Raw genomic sequence first — 17,651 nt, forward strand, 5'->3', positions numbered from 1 at the left:
CACGCCCCCTTGCCTGCCACCCCCCTCATCGAGTTCCCTTTGAGAATATAAACTCTGGAAAGAGATCTTGTTTATTTGCTTTTTTCCCTCCCCTTCCCCTGAAATGGCGCATGGAAGTGACTCAAAGGCATGGGAGAGAATAGAAGGAGGGGGGAGAAGGTTGGAGGAAAACTTTGTATGAATACCCAGTGGTGCCACCCTCCTAAAATACAAGCTCACCCTCTAGACAAAAGAAATAAGTAAAACCAACCAACCAAGCAGACTTCTAGAAAAGCCCTCCAGTCCTTTTAATAAGATCCACATCTAACACATAGCTTCACCCAAAGATTAGCACTTTGATCACTCTTTTTTTGGGATTATGTACATTAGCAGGAATAAAAAGGTGTACTTAAACCGTAAACACTTTTCTCAGCTTGTTGAGTGTCGAAGGGTTTTACTGCTTTGTGACACTAAATCCCGATTTTGTCTTTCAAACCCCAGTTCCTGATGGCACCGAGCTGAACTGCATCTCACCCTGTAAACAAGTCCTTTCACCAAAAAAGTGCTTTCCTACTGTACATTCCTCACTGTTCCGACAGGGAAAAAGCCCCAAGTACCAGGTGCTTTCAACAAAGAATAGAACAGTAAAAACATAACAGGACATGAATGTAAAATGCTACATTTCAGGAAATTCCAAACCGTGCAGTTTTATAGCCCTGCCATCATGTGTTGTGGAAAACCTGATTGCTATCAAAAATATGAGGGCAAAGTTACTGGAACCAAACATTACATCTTAATGGTCACTGACGATGCTCACCTTATTCTCCAACATTTCATTTTTTCTGTGGCCGCCTCTTAATTGACTGACATAATCATTAACACATTACTGATGACCTATATGAAGTGACGTGCAGTTGTGACAGGAATGCCATCGCAATAACAAGAAATAGCTGAAATTGTCCTGAATAATTTCATTGGAAAATCCAATTTAGCTCCTCTACGCCGAGGCTTCACGTGGTCCCGCTCATCGGCACGTTCATGTGTTTAATTAAAGGTACAAAGTTAATCGTAATGTGAGAATATCTCCTCTCTCATGGCCTGACAACCTCAAAGGTTAGCGTGTCATCGGTGGGCCCCATGGGGAGCAATGGATGGGAGACTAGAGAAAAGGGTGAGGGAACGTGAAGGAAGGACGTCGCATTCAATCCCGGGTTCATCTTAATCCCAGCTGTCTCTCCTCTGAGCCCCGGTGGTCCAGCACTACGGGGCAGAGACAGAGGGAGGGAAGGAGGGAGGGAAGGAGGAGAGAGTGTGGAGGGAGAGAATGAGCAGGCCCTTATTCTCTTCCCAGGGGATCTGTGGTCTTAATTAGTGTGAGAATATCTAATCGCAACATCCTCTCATCTTAACCCTGCCACAAAGGTAATAAGGCAGGAGAGAAAAAAATGCATTAAAATTCAATCCCATTTAAATATCCTCTTTAATTAGTCATGCCTTTTAACAAATTTTAATAATTGGCTCCAAATTGCTGAGGGGATGCCACTTTTTTTTGTTCATTAACTTCTCAGCTCTTAAATAATACATGATACATGATTTGATATTTACAAGGGGGGGGGAAGAGGACAGTGAAAATCTCGCTAAAATGATATGAAGATGGCATTAACGTGAAGGCATTTCTCCCATGACCACTTAGCACTTGTATGAGTGTTTTCTTAATTGAAGTTCCTGACTGACTTAAGGTTACTGAAACCTTTTGAAAATGAGGATAGCTTGCACTTGTACAATCCATGCCTTGAGAAGTCTTTGAGTAGCCACTGGTGTGAGACTTCAGCGATCTAACACCACTCATTTACATGATCTTCACATCTCTGTCTCCTCTGAACCTGTTATACAAGTTGACCTAAACCCAATTACCTAACCTCATTATGCCACATTAAACCCAAATAAGCCCACTAGAAGCTGCCATTAGTCTGCCACCAGAGACAGCAAGACCGCACTTTGGAGAGAGAGGAGCTTCCCAAAGAGAGACTGAGAAGAACGGCTCTCCTTTAAAAGGGTTTTTTACCTTGTGTTATCCTATAAAAACTCCAATTAAATTCAGTGAACTTTAAAACCAGGGAGCCCAGTAATGAGAGAGCATTTTTCAAAAAACCTTGTTGACTTTTAGGGCCTTGAAATTAGCCAAGAATAAAACGTTTACCAGTAAACCAAAAGCCATTTAGGCATTCAAGTTATTTTTTTCTACGGGGATATGAATAACTGATGCAAAACATTTGAGACATAATACTAGTTACCCTACAGCAGAAAGCTTACAATAACAAGTCAAATCCAGAAAAGCCTTTGATTCTGCGTAGAAACTCACTTCTTGAAGTCAACTCTTAGACCAAAAGATAAAAAACATGCTCCTTCTGAACTCAACAGGAAATGCAGTTCTCACTTCTACCCTCATAGAAGTCAATGGTAATTATTTCCAGAGCACACTTTTGCACTAATCCTTTTTAACAATCATGATTGGCTTTTTCCCACCTTGTGAGAAGTTGATTCATGTAAACCCACTGCAGTGAGTTGCCTATTTAATTGAAAATGCTTGTGATTTTGCTTACTGAGCCTAATGCTAAATTAAAAGCCGGGAGATTCTAGATACTGTCTGAGCCGAGCGCAGTATCGCAGACATCCGCGGGTTGTCTTAAGATCTGGCATGCCAGCCGACAGCTCGCCTTTAATCCCTGCCTTCGGAGAGAAAAGGCAGAGAAAATTGGATTCATGATGTATAACATTTTAGCCTTTAAATGGATGAAATAAGCATCTCCTCCCTAGAAGGTGAGCTGCATCCGCCTTTAAACAACACTCTCAAAGACCCGCGCAGAAACAAAAGCTGTTCACTATCGCCTAATCTTTGCGCGCAAGAGAGAAATATAGAAAGCAAAGAAAGAAGGGAAGGAGGCGGCACCGTACAAAGGATGATAAGATTAAGGTTATATGTGAAATTTGTCAGGCTCTTATCTAAAATTCAGTGCCAGTGAGCTGAGTAATAGGAGCATGAATTGTGCAGCAATTGCATCAAGGTGAAATCCTTTCATTCCAACAAATCCCCCCCAAAAAAAAGAAGAAACTGGGAGTACTTTCAATCATACAGAATTTAACCTGGACCAAATTAACCTGTATAAATTGATAGATCTTTTCAGTTTTTTCTTTTCAGTTTAAGAAATTCACCCAGAGATCCAATGTCTAGCAGGTTTAATAACAAAACAAAATGCTTCCATTATCCTTAAACTACTTAAGGCTGCTTTGACACCAGCTCCAACTGTTTAAAATGAACTGGCAAGTAAAGGTTGCAGGACTCGCAGGTAAAACGAGATAGTCCAGATAGCTAACTTTAGGAGTTAACCTTTCATGTGTATTGTCTTAAATTTTAAGTAAAGTTTATAAGTTTAATTTTTTTAAAAGGGATAACCCAGTGTGGGGCTTAAGGCACTGAATATATAACAGCAACCTTGTTGAATGTCATTGTCTTCCCATCATGTTCCCATCACTCCCGTTCTCTACACCCTACATTGGCTCCCGGTGCGTTTTAGAATAGATTTTAAGATTTTATTGTTTGTTTTTAAAGCTTTAAACGGTCTCGCCCCAGAGTATTTGTCTGAAATTTTAACTGTGCTGGAGCACAACCGGTCGTTGCGGTCTTCAAATAAGATGGTTTTAGAAGTCCCATGGTCCAGGCATAAACGGTGGGGTGATCGAGCTTTTGCAGTTGCTGCCCCAAGACTCTGGAACAAGTTACCCCCTGATATACGTACTGTTACAGATGTCGCTCTTTTCAGATCCAAACTCAAAACATATCTGTTCAGTCTTGCTTTTAATACGTAGCAGTGGTGTGACAATTTCGTTCTTTTGTTTCTTTGTAACCTTTTCTGTTTTTACTGTTTTCTATGTTTACTCTTTCTATTGTATGTTGTGATTTTATTTATTTTGTTAAGCACTTTGGATACCTGCTGCTAGTTGTAAAGTGCTATCTAAATACATTTTGATTGATTGATTGATTGATTGTTGTTATCCCTAGTCTATATCCACAACGTTCTATTTCCGGGATTGTTCAGGCACCGCCCGCAAGATCCACCGGATGTTCCTCACCTTCCACTTTCTTTGTGTAGGCATTCAAACCTCTGGTAGATTTTGGAGGACTGCGGTTAACTGCTCCTCAGTCCTCAGCAGGTTAAGTCCAGACAGCTAGCTAGACCATCTGTCCAATCTGAGTTTTCTGTTGCATGACTAAAACAACTTTGAACGAGTTAAACCAGTTCCACAGAGCACCACATGTTCCACCAAAACGCATTCCTTCACGAGGCTATTTTGCAGAGGCGCCGTTGCTTCTTCTAGGGCTTAGTGCCGCCCAAGACAACTGTGATTGGTTAAAGGAAATAAACCAGAGCATGTTTTTCCCCTATCCAGGAATGCTGTGTGGAAGGGCCAGACTCTCTTCCGCAGCACTGTGGAGGAAGCTCTTGCACTGCGAGACTACTTTAAAAACATATGTATTTCATATCCATATGCCTTGCCACTATATCTCGAGCTTAACTTTATAAAGAGCAGGTAATTGGGGAAAAACTGTTTCTTAAGATAACAGAAAGAATGCAATTATTTAAATGTATTGCCTTCCACATTGAAAAAAAAAGATTTCAGTACATTATCTTTAATGTCTTTGAACATTATTTGTCCTTTAGGTATATTTTCAATTCTATTCAATGTCCTTAAGTGGGTAAGATGATCAGTGAAACCAAATTTGTGACATAGATTCCCTTCATAGTAATTCTATGTTCGTGTGAAGGGTAAAAGATCATGCAGTGATAAAAGGTTTTCCCGCGGATAGACCTTGATTTCACACATGCCAATTATCTTTGGAGCTGAGGACCAATTAACTGCTAAACCTGTGCCCTCATATACACCTGTGCTAATCAATCAATTAACTAATTACATGAATGTTTAATACTAGGTTTTAGAATTGCCAATTATTGTGGTTAGCTCAAGAGATATTGCATTTCAAAGTGACAGTTTCCCAAAAAGAAAAATGCATTCCCCTTTGAGAGAAATGCTTTTTTGCTAATTAGAAGCATTATTCTGACATTCATAGCCTTAGACTCCAATAGTTGAACTTACTTCTCTACATGCAATTTGGCATCTTCAAAGACAAATCCTCTTTCTCCCTTTTGTGGTTTTAGGCTGCCATCAGCCCGCAAATGAACGCTTCTAGAGAATTCACTTAGACGATCATTCTGCATTTGGACAGCTGTCTTTTCACTGCAGGGATTTGACATCAAGGAATATATCCACCCTTAAAAAAGACAGTTTTTTCCCTTCTTTATCCATTCACTGCTAATTTCCACCTGTCTTTCTGAGTGCCGAATTAAGGAAATATTCATCTTGAATGATTTCTCACTATTTGGAGCCCACCAAAACCCATTTTATACTACTACAGAATCATAAAGTGTTTTGGCCGTCAGTTCAGATGCAGACTTAACCTTTGCCCTGTGAGAGTTGTTTGGTTTTTCTCCTCATGATGTCTGTAAATTCCTCCAAATCTCTCTCTATCTCACTCTCTTACACACACACACGCACACACACACACACACACACGCGCGCACACACACACACACACACACACATACACACACACACACACACACACACACACACACACACACACACACACACAAACAAAGGCCACCAGGTACGCCCTTCTGTCACCCAATCTTCCCTAAACAGCACACCTTACTGCTCAGACCTGCTCCCACCAAAGCTGCAATTATGTGAGTGCTGCCTAAAATGCCTTGGGCGCTTGCACCCCTATTCAATTCTTTCCTTTCTAATTACCACTGCCTCGGGACAGGTGAGGAGTCAGGGCCGATAAGATCTTTCCCTTTTACCTGCAGCCAAAACACACATACTCACACAAACATCTACACTGGGAGGCCAAGATATACACTCAGAGGCACCCAAGGTGATTTTCCTTTCTAATTATAATCTTCCAAAATATGTTAAGAATTTGCTTTTAGACAAAGTTGTGTTTAGAATAGAAGGCTTGGCGGAGGTAGCTGGGTTACAAGGTGACTAAGGTCTTTAAGGTGTGGTTTTTCTTTATATGTGTGTTATTCCAGAAGGGTAATTTGGCATTATGATTGATAAATTAATGTGCAATGCAGACTTTGATTATATCTTGTTAGAAGTGCAATGGAAATAAAAATACATTTTGACTGGTAAACACTAATTATAAGGAATGAGGAAAAATAATCTCAAATCTGACATCATCTCTCCTCTGACGGGCATCTGACAAGTCATATTATTTATTACCAAAAAGTCCTTTATCATGAGACCATTAAAAATGAGAAATGGGTCCAGGAAATAAAGTATCAAAGATAAATAGCTTGTGCATTCCATGAGAGGTTATTCGAGCGGCGTTGAAAGACATCGGCAGAATATCTTAAACGTGCTGCTCAGCTCTCCGGGTCATCAGTCAGCTGGTGACCCCTTTTCAGCTGATTGCTACCAAAGGTGACAACAAGCACTTAACAGCACGTAAACAGTGTCTACATGATGATCTATCGCCATGAGTAGTTTGAGAGTAAGAAGAACCATTTGTAGCCATAATTATCATTTATCACTGGCACTGTCTAAAAGGGATCCTGCTGCACTTTCAAGTAGATACAGGTAGGGATCTTAAAGTCATGTACCTGAGAAAAGAAAAAGAAAAGTTTTTTTTTTTTACTCTCTCTTGTTATTCAGTAATCTGATCTTCCTGTCCTCGGGCTCCAAAACAGGCAAGTAGAGAGCAGGTGATACCACATTAACCTCTTCCCCCAGTGCCGCTGAAGCAGTTGAAAAACATAAATGAGCGATTTTAATCTTCGCTTCATGGACCACGTATTCTGGGCTATGCATAAGCAGAGAATGCAGTGTTTCTTTCACACAATGGGGACATGCGTCGCTTATTGACAGGTTGCATTAATGTAAGGGGCAATCACCTGTGATTATTTCTCAACTGCCAACCCTCCCTCCTCCCTCACACCTCTTCTGTGCTTCTTATCTTTTCATATTGTTCTCTGCTTCAATACCTTCGCCGCTGGCACAAGTCTCAACACTGCTGCTAAGCCACAGATTAATGATTAGGGCATTACTCGGCGTGCCTCTCTTTTTCCTCTCTGGTTACATCTCCCTTTCTCCCCCTTCTATCCCTCACTTATCCAAATCCTGTCCTTTCTATCCCCGTGCCACCACTTAACCAACATGGCACCTTCAGAGAAAGTAAAAAGAGAGTTCAAAAACAACTGCCTGACACACAAGAGAGTGGGACACAAACTCACCGAAGGCGGCGACTTTGATGAGGATAGCATGGAGGTCAGATGATATCATCTCAGAGAGCAGCGACTCTTGGTCTCGGCGCCACAGGTAGGCCAGGGGCTGCAAACCTAGCCGCAAACATCTGGGGAACAGGTGAAAGAGAAGAGGGATAGGAGTACGTCGTAGACAGAGAAGGATATGCAAAGCCGTTAGTATTGACAATTTGCCAACTTCAGAACTACTTCAAAGCCAACTTGGGCTGGGCACATTCTCTATTTGCTGGAAGGCAGCCACCCTGATAGGCCCACACGACATGCTCCCACCTGCCAGTGGCTTTATTCAAAGACAAAACAAAAACTCCATCTTAAGCTTTGGCTTGTCTGTCGTATAAACTCATGTGAAACACGAATTCACAGCAGGTAACTGGATCCAGTCTGCACACAAATTTCTACAGCTCCATAAACGCGTGGGATGTTCACGTGTTTGCATCCAGCGTGTATAAGGGGAAACAATAGCCGACTGACAGCAGGGTTTGTCAATAAGAGGGAGCTTTTGTGCCGAGTCCAGTCTGTGTAAGTTAAGAGCAAGAGAGAACAAAGAGAGACAACGGAGGGCAAAGAAAAACAAAGCGCGGAAGAATAAAACAAGAACAAAAATAAAAAAAACACATCTGGGTATCTGTTTAACAAGGAAACCATCCTGTCTTTCTGCTAATAAGATTGTTGTGTTTCACCCATAATGGGAATGTGCATCTTGAAATCACTGTTCCATCAAAACAGAGCTGCACCATGAAAATCAAAGCTAGTCTAAATAAAATGGCATAAACAAAACTCAATGTGTGTGTATGTGTTTGTGTGCTCAAACTAAATCAGTCCAAGTTTTAGAACATGCTGTGACTACAGAGGATGTACTCTTTTCCTTCAGTGGACCACAGAGTGTGCGTCATTCGAGTTCAGAGGCCTAAAGCAGTGGGTGTGTGTGCACTTCAGTTTGAAAGCGTGTTCTGCATCGGGAGTGTGCGTGTGTGTACTGTATGACTTACACATTTTCCACACGGACCCTCTGGTAATCGGAGAGAATGGCCCCTACAGACACTGCCTCGACACCCTCTTTTTCCTGTGCGGAGGAAAAGATGGAAGAAACTCAACAGCAAAAATGTCTTGCCTTTTCCATTATTACAGCATGTGCAACGTGCATTGTAACAGCAATATGATGTCACTGTCCCATGGGGCCAAATGCTATTTGCACAACCTACAATGGTATCCCAAACTGTTATCTGAACAAAACCACGCAAAAGTGTAAACATTATACGCACACAGAGTGAAACAGAGACAAAGAAATCAGATTCCTGACGGCTCTTTCCTTCTGTCGGACGGCAATCCTGTGGGGATGTTTACACTCTGGCTGTATTAAGGCCTTACGGTCCAGCCCATATCCCCTGGACAGTTGCGTAAATAGCTCTGTATGTGCATGTGTGTTTTTAAGTACACTTGGGTGTGTGAATGGAGGCACCGGCACAACTAAAGGCAGATCCTGGACTTTATCAGCAGTCTAGTGTGAGCGGGAGAGGAGTGTATCTGGCTGCGAGTTCCATCCTCTACGCGCCCAGCAGGAAGACGGGACCACAGTGACAACTTGAAGTATCAGTGCAGCATTGTGTCTGTGAGTGGCATGCATCTTTAATATTGCTAAGGGCTAATCTAATTGCTTTTCCTATCATATTCATATTTCAGAAACAGTGAGACAACTATGCACTCCAGAGATACTGACACAGCCTTGAGATGCGTTCAATCTTCTCTCATGGAAACAAGCTTGATCCGGAGTGACACAAACAAACAAGCCTACAGTAGGTGCAAGCAAGGGGTGCATGCTTGCACACATACACATACATATACAGTATATATATACATATACAGTACATATACACACACATATATACACACACAAACACACACACACACACACATGTATATATATATATTTACATACATACACACACATATATATACAAACACACACACACATATATACACACACACACATATACATATATATATGTATAAGTATGTATGCATGTGTATGTATGTAAATGTGCTGTGTGTGTGTGTGTATCTCTCTCTATATATATATACGTACACACACACAGTATATATACATACATAAATACACACACACACACACACACATACATATATATATATATATATATATATATATATATATATATATATATATATATATATATATATGCTCTACCTTCATACCTTCATGACCCTACCCCACAGACACACACCTGCAGATTCATTATAGAACATTACATGGGTTGTAATTAGAAAGAGAGGCAAGGGTAGATTCAGTGGAGGGATGCACAAGTCTCCAGTAAATTACCTTGTAGCCATTATCAATTTCCCTGGCTACTGGTCCTTAAGATCACCCCCCCCCCACACCCCTCCTTCTCCCTGTGGTCCCTTCCTGCAATTTTTCTCTGTCTGATAAACATGCTGATTAAAGCGAACAGCGTGTAAACCTTTGATACTTCCCTAAATGAAATCCATGCCCTGCCTGGGGCCTGACAATGCGCTGCACCACACAGTACCTCACACACAAAGCTCCACGTAGGTGTGCCAGCTTATCAGATAAAGGATGTGCTCTATGTGTGTGTAGCCACGTGCGCATGTGTGTGTGTGTGGTGTTTACGGTGCATCAAAGGATGTGAGGTATAAAGCTGAAGTAAAACACATAAAGAGAAATACACAGCCAGAATGTAACTCTTTGACCTAAAGTTAAACACCAAGAGATATTGAGAACTTGGGATTCAGTACTCAAGTTTTAATATCTCTCCAATTTGTCCAACATGGGAATATACATTAGAGTCAATTCCACTGCCCGCTGACAGTAATTAAGTCAGACTGATAACATTTCAGGCCAGCACAGAGCGAAGGGGGCTGCAGGCAGTGTCATGTAATTCTAGGTAAGCCTCAGGGCCAGCACTCTATTCTAATACAATGATAACCTTTTCCCTAAATACAACTGTCACTTGCTAAAGAGGCATATTAGGAGGTAAAGAGTAGTATAAGGAGAGACAGAGGAAAAGTGTTAAAGAAGAAGTGCACCATTTTGGTTCTTTTAAACTTGCCAGGACCAGAGTCGGTCTGAAACAGCATCAGCAAACAACATCCTCGTCTTTTGTTTCAGTCTTTCCACCTCCCTCTGTCTCCACTTCTCTCTGAAGGCAGACTGATGTAGGTACTCAGGCCTCTGAGGTTCAACTCAGCCTCGACCAATTAAATGGCTTGTCTTTTCACTGGCTCTCATTACATTACATCATGCAGCCTTGTAATACCCAGGCATACTCGCCACTAATGATAACACAAGACAGATTTCTCACACATCCCTTGTTTTCAATGGAGACTCCAGCTAGTAGACCTTTTGGCAAACAGCTTTGAAAAATGATTATTTTTGGATGCTGTTATGTTTTTGTCGCTATTAATGCTATCACCAGGAGACAGGCAGGAATGAGGGGGCAGCTAATGCTGCTCCAGACGCCATTTTACAAATTCTAGACATACTTTCTCATCCTCTGTGGGAAAGGTAGGATAAATGATTGCGGAGAAGAGGTATATCTATGTATAAATCTGAATTGATGGATATTATGGGAATTGTTTCATGTGTATTCATGATGCCATAAAAAATACAAACTTTGATTTTATGGAAGCTAAAAAATTTATCAAAATGGTTTATAGTGGGAATACCTGATAAAAGCGACAAGGTAAGCCATGAAGCACAGTATAATAATAAATAATAATAAAATCTTTATGAGAGCTATCTGGCTAAACGATGTTTTGACTACATTAGAGGTGGGATCCGAGTAAGAAGCTAACATGACGATAAATCAAGGCAGAGGTCATCAAGACTCTTGTGACCTGCAAGCCACTTTTCTTTTTTCCATGACTGTTGGCACAAGATTCGAAGAAAGAGCTGCCTGCCTGCCCTGATTCCATGTCACTTTTCTTTTTTCAACGTTTAATGACCCCAGCTCATTAAAAGAAGCTTCACCTGATCCAGGACCTGAGGCCCTGCATTAACTCACGCCCTGAGCGGGACTAATTCTGGCATGGCATTGTGCAACAGTGCGACCCCGTAGCAGTGCCTTCAGAGGCAGACTAAACAAAGGCCTGGACTGGCTTCCCCTGTCCTCTCCAGCAGGCAGAAAAGCTATTAATGAGGATCTATGGCCGAGAGCAATGGAAGCCCTCAGTCCCCCCAGCCATGTCCATCAGGGTACTTAGCCCCATGCAGTCATTAACTTCTGTTACTAATTGTCAAATTCATTAAACTAATCCTTCCCCCACATCCGGATGTCTCTGGTGGAAATGGATGGAGAGGACTGAGTTATTAAGATGTCAGCTGTGGGGAAGATTAAGGCCAGCAGACATGCTCCACAAAGAAACGATACGGCCATTAAACTCTACATCAAGGTAGTGTGTGTGATATACTTTGTAATTATATATACATTCATCTTAGTAAGGTAGTACATGAGTGGTTCAAATGTATTCACAGACGCAGACATGCCGTCGGTAAAGATATGTATCTGCCCCAAAGATACATAGGCGACAATCATAAAGCAAAGAATTCAGCTTGAGAATGAGGCTATTTCATCAGCTCTCAGCTTAAAGATACTTACGAATGCCACACATTCAGTCAGGGTAATATTCAACAGTTAAAACTATTAACAGCAACCAAGGCAATTAGAAAGCCATAAAATATTAAAAATGCAATACTCATGTTCATATGGAATACATCAGAAACCTCATTAGCTCTCTCTCAATGGTTGTCACAATGAGCACTTAATTATACACCCCTAACAATACAAAGCTCCATTTTGCAAAATGGTGGGTTTCCAAAATGCCTGCTTCATTCTGTTCTGACAACTAGAAAGCCAGCCTTGGCCGATCTTGGCTATTACAGCCACAAGGCCACATATTTCCATTACAAAATACTCTCTTTATCAGGTCTAAAGTTGTTGACACATCCTTTCTATTCTAGCATGGCCTCCTGTATAATATGCTTGTGTGTGATAGCAGGGAGACGATAAAGTGGAGAAATTAATTAAAGTGGTTTGAATGACAGTTTGCTCAAGGGCACAGGGGTACCATCACAAGCTTTACATTGCGCATCCATTCCGCACTGTCATATCAACACCACATTTGACCCCACAGCCTCCTATCTTTTCCTCCTCCTCTCCAACACTCTGTCTCCTCTCCATCCCTCTGCTCCAGGATCCATCAGGTAAGTGAGTGGACGCGACACGGTTTTAATGTTGTCTCCATTAGATCAGCTCTGGGCCTGTTGTAATGTAATGGGATTGTTCTCCCCTCTTCCCCTACATAGAGGGAGGGGGTTGAACCTTGTTGTAGCAGCTCAAGTAGACGTGGTACATGGAATAGGGCTGGCTAGGGTCAAGCGATTGTCTTTAATGTAATGCGGACATAGACCCGGGGCGTGTTGGGCTGTCCTGCCAACTCAGACATGCCAAACTGACAGGAAGCTTAGTAGGAGGAGACACTGGTTATTTGTTTTAAATCAGCTTCCTCATTACCATTCTGTACGGTTACACTCCAAGGTGACTCCCAGAGTTGGTGAAGGAGTGATAGGATGTGGAAGAAGTGTGCACGAGGTACAGGATATATTTTGGACTAGGGCTGCACAATATATCGTTTTTTTAACGTTATATCAATTGGCACAATATACAAATTGCTAACAACTGTTAGTTGAAAAAGAATATCTGTAGAAAACTGCACTTCAAAATGTAACTTTTAGTGGTGCCTTTTATGTTCTATTGAATGTTCAATGTATTTGTTCAATAAAAGAATGTTGGAAATTATTTCCTTACATTTGATTTAAATTCAACAAGTTTGTTGTATTTTAGCGGAATACTGAAAGCAGCAGAAATGCAGAAATGAGCACACTTTAATATCGGTTTATTTATTGCAAGAAATATTACGGCAAGTTTCAACAGCATCATTGCATAGCGCATATTTTCCTCATATCGCGCAGCCCTAGTTTGGATCAATTGTAATATTATAAGTTACACCTAATGCTTACAAGATTATACGCTGCTTATATATACTGAGGCTAAAATACTAGGAACAATGTCTGATCCATCAAAATAAAGCAACAAATGGACATGCAAGCTTAGCGAATGTCTTTGTAAAACAAACATCGGCCAAAACCTTGATCTGAAAAGCTTTCAGAGACATTCCCTTTGGTGAATTGGTGGGGCTGTCTGTTTGAAGCAGCTGTTGAAAGAAGGGCTCTTCCTTTGTGTTCGTGGATGGGCTGGCGGGATGACTCACCACGCGTCAGTCCTCAACCGTACCGAGTGGTGGAAAAAGAAAAACAAACTGCTCACAAAGCCAGCAGCTCATAAACCTGAATACCCCGACCGGTTCCTGAGAAGTTCCAAGAAGGGGAGAGAAGAAGCAGAATAGGTATTATCCTCCTCCGAGGCCACGATGCAGGTGCGACCAGCCAACAGAGGACATGACATGAGACTATGTCTCATCAATGCGATGAGTGAGGGACGCTCATCAGCCAACAGAAATGTGAAAAGTGACAGGCCAGTGCACACTGATTTGGGTCAGGAGAGAAATGAAAAAGAATGTAATCCATGAAGGTACCACTGCAGCTTTTCATGGCCGAGCTTGTATTTGTACAGTTTCCTAGCCTGAAGTTCACAAACACACACACACACACACACACCCACACACACACACACACACACAGACACATACACACACTTTAATCTTGGATAGTGATTCATTTACAATGACAGAGCTGTTTTCAGCGATAGAGCCTGAGCGTAAATATGCCATGCCGCACAGCTGGAAAATGTAGAAATTCATCAGGGTTAAAAAGTAGAGAGATTAACGTTTCATGAGTTTCCTCTCAGATATATATGGTTACGTAAACACAGGCCCAGCCAGTCGTCAGGCAGGGAGGGAGAGTGCCTTGGCCAAAGCAAGCACAAAGCACTAGTTTCAGCAGCCCAAGGACAAGGAGGCTTTCCATATCTAAGCGCACGGAAAACTAAATTTTTGGAAGCAGCGGGGAGACACAAGATGTTTATCGATGTACTGCATGTCCATGAATACTTGCAATTCAAGGAAACAAGTTTAGTTATTACTGGCTCTTATTAAATGAAATATTGTAATGGTTGTTTCTACACTAAACAAATTGTCACTTGTGTGCCTTTATGGGATTTTTTTTAAGATGACAAGAAATCATGTAACTTTTTAAAGGTCTTGTCATTAAAAGGATAAGGTGTTCCAATAAGCAATAGTTTTCTACAGGGCATAAAACATAGCCATAACCCCAGCTCTGTCATAGCAACATTCCAACTTGGCTAAGTTAAGAGTGTTTGAGCTTTGAGAAAGTGAGCAGGACAGAATCAAAGAAGGAGTCTCATTCCACAGAGAGGTAACCTATGTCAGTAACTTTTCATGGTCTGTAACAACCACCTAATCCACGCACGCACATGTACTGATGTCCATGTATATTAACACAGTCAAAAACTGGCCTATAAACACACACACACACACACACTCCAAAATGTAAATGTTTTTCTGGTGAGGTCAGGTTCCAGGCTCTTGGCATCTTGGCTCTCCTGTCCTCTGCTCTCCATAGCTCCAACAGACATCATGACCCCCCCCTCCCCCCCCGCCCCACACACACACACACACACACACGCACACACACTCCCCAGAGAGACCTAAAGGAAAATATAGCCGTGATGCTGGTTTAACCCACTCTCCAGACTCCAGACAGTGTTTTTCTACGGCTGGTTATGACTTTAGCTGCGGGAGGTGATGGGGCCTGCCACAAATATTTCTGAGAGGAATGGTTTACAAAACAAAACATAAAAAGCCATCTTAATTTTGGAGTAGATTACATGGTTTTATTACAAGTCCAACCTCGTCAGTGACTGGCTGCATTATCCTTCACACTTTTACACAGGGCTTGAAAAAACCGACTGGCTAGAATCCTCATGGAGAAATCGGTTAGGCCGTGGAAGCCATGTAAATCTGATTTCATCTTTTCAGATTCAAATTTTCTTGTGGAGAAAGCAGAGTGAAAAAAAACAATATTTTCATCAAGGGTGACAGTGAAGATGTAACAATAGATCTGTGATGATCAAAAATAGCATTTGTTTTGAAAGGACGGATGTCCAAAGGAATTTTGAAGAAAAAAAATTCACAAATGAAAAAAACAGACAATAACAAAAAGAGAAGAAAATCAAATTTGGTCAGCCAGGCTTAGAAAATGATCAAAGCATTTCCCACAAGTTGTAATATGAACAATCAAACAAAAAGAAAAATTATAGTAATAGACTTTCCATTATGCTGCATTTACATAAGTGCATAACAAAACGCATTAGCCAGTATCTCAAATGCAAATAACCGCTAGATACGTCTACAATTCATCAGGCATCAAAATAAAATCTGAAAAAAAAGACCATAAATACACGCACATTCTTCATTGGAACAATGTTCAACCAAGCGGTGGTAGTGGCTCATGCCCTTGGCAAGGCGAGATAAGGCTATCAGCTTCCATCATCGCTAAACAAGATTGAGCAAAGTACATTAAGCAGAAAAATACAAACAAATTACAAAGGCTTAAGGCAAGGCTCTTTATCTAATGTTTGTGGGGACTGTTAGCGTCAGTTGCAGGGAAATGGGCCTGCATCTAATAGATCCTGTCCCACCACTTCCACACGGCCGGCGAACAATACACAGCACCATTATCTCAGCGCTAATGCTATCCTTCCTCATGTGCAAAACAAGCCTGCAATCTCAACCCCACTGCCACTGTGTCGACCAACATAAATACAAGCACTCTCAGACCAAAGGAAAAGATAACAATGGCTATCCCAGAGAGAGGCGACACAGAGACACAGACAGCTGTTTGGAAGAATCTACACTAGCCCATGCTGAAATATATCCGTAAGTGTGGTGCTTTAAACCTTGCACTGAAAATGCAATAAAAGAACATTTTCTACAAAGTGATTATCCATCGGCTTGCTTGTAAGCTACTTCCAAAAACACCATTTAGAGGTCTCTCTGCACCACAAACCTGCTACAACAAGCTTGCATTAGCTTTGTTATTGATCTGATCTCCTAAACCCCCGCTGTGACCCCAGAGGTCATGATTTATGTATTAAGCAGCTTTTTAAAGAAATCCATTTTCCTGTTGATCCCCCAATGTACGTCTAATGCTGCACCATGCCGGTAATCAGAGAAGGGCTAGCGTTTGATTTTGACTGCCCCCCCTCTCCTCTATAGTTCACACCCCTCCTCAACGACTTGTCTCACAACACCTCAGCTCCCTAATCAATACCGCAGAGCTCCTGGTTCAACTGGAGATTCCTCCGCCTGCCTGCCTGCCTGCCTGCCTGCCTGCCAGCCAGCCTGCCCTCCTCCTCTTTGCTCCTTTCTTTCTCCTCCTCTCCCTCAATCCCTTTCCCTTCTTTCCTCGCAGCAGGATACACCTCCATCAGGGCACTCGCAACAACGCAGTGCCAGGCTTCTGAAGGGTCCGGATGAAAGTGCGACGACAATACAATGGAGACAAAGATGCCAGAAGAAGGAAGAAAGAAGGAGTGAGGGAGTAGGAAGAATGAAAAAGAATGTTTGGACTTGTGGAGAGACTGCCTCTGTGATCTCAGAGGGCCCCACTCTTGTCTGCTGATGTCGATAATAGAGCGGCGGCAGAGGCTAAGGATGAGGAGGGAGTGTGTGTGTGTGTGTGTATTGTGTGTAATAAAGGTCAGGAGAATCAGGGAATAGGGGGAAAAGTGTGTGTGAGTTAAAAAAAAAGGATTATCACACTAAAAACAAGGTGTTTTAACACACACCAATAGAAGGGAAGGTTTCATCTACAAAGGCCAAAGGTCTCAGTGCACCTCTTCAAGACTTTTCCCAGTCGTCTCCAGGAGAAGAAAAAATTACTGGTTTTCCAGAAGAAGAAAAAAAAGGGGGAGGAGAGGAGTTTGGTGTTAACTGACCCGCAATATCAGTTATCCAAAAAATAAAAGATACAGTGTTTTTAAACAGTCGAACGCATTACAGGATATGAAATTAGATTTGAAAGTAACATTTCCATCGTTTTCAAAGCTGGGTCTCAGTAAGACAGAGATGTCACAGTGCTGCTAATTAGCGCTGGCAGAAAGGAACACGTAGATATCATCTATTGTTCCTCATCACTCTAATGAGCTTAAATGTCTTTGTCTTTATTCATCAGCTCAGAGGTTGCAGAGTTGCTGCAATAGAGTTTTTTATATA

General features: G+C 41.7%; 1 protein-coding gene across 1 annotated transcript in view; it reads right to left on the reverse strand.

Annotated features, from left to right (window-relative positions):
• dph6 (diphthamine biosynthesis 6) overlaps window positions 1-17,651 on the reverse strand; it is a 59,336-nt gene that overhangs the window by 34,008 nt on the left and 7,677 nt on the right. Inside the window, exons 4-5 of the mRNA XM_034858511.1 lie at window positions 8,354-8,427; window positions 7,335-7,453 (exon numbers count right to left, since the gene is read on the reverse strand). Of these exons, the coding sequence (XP_034714402.1) occupies window positions 7,335-7,453; window positions 8,354-8,427 (193 nt within the window). The remainder of the gene's footprint in view (window positions 1-7,334; window positions 7,454-8,353; window positions 8,428-17,651) is intronic.

This window comes from Etheostoma cragini, chromosome 20 (genome assembly GCF_013103735.1).
Source record: "Etheostoma cragini isolate CJK2018 chromosome 20, CSU_Ecrag_1.0, whole genome shotgun sequence".
NCBI lineage: Eukaryota > Metazoa > Chordata > Actinopteri > Perciformes > Percidae > Etheostoma > Etheostoma cragini.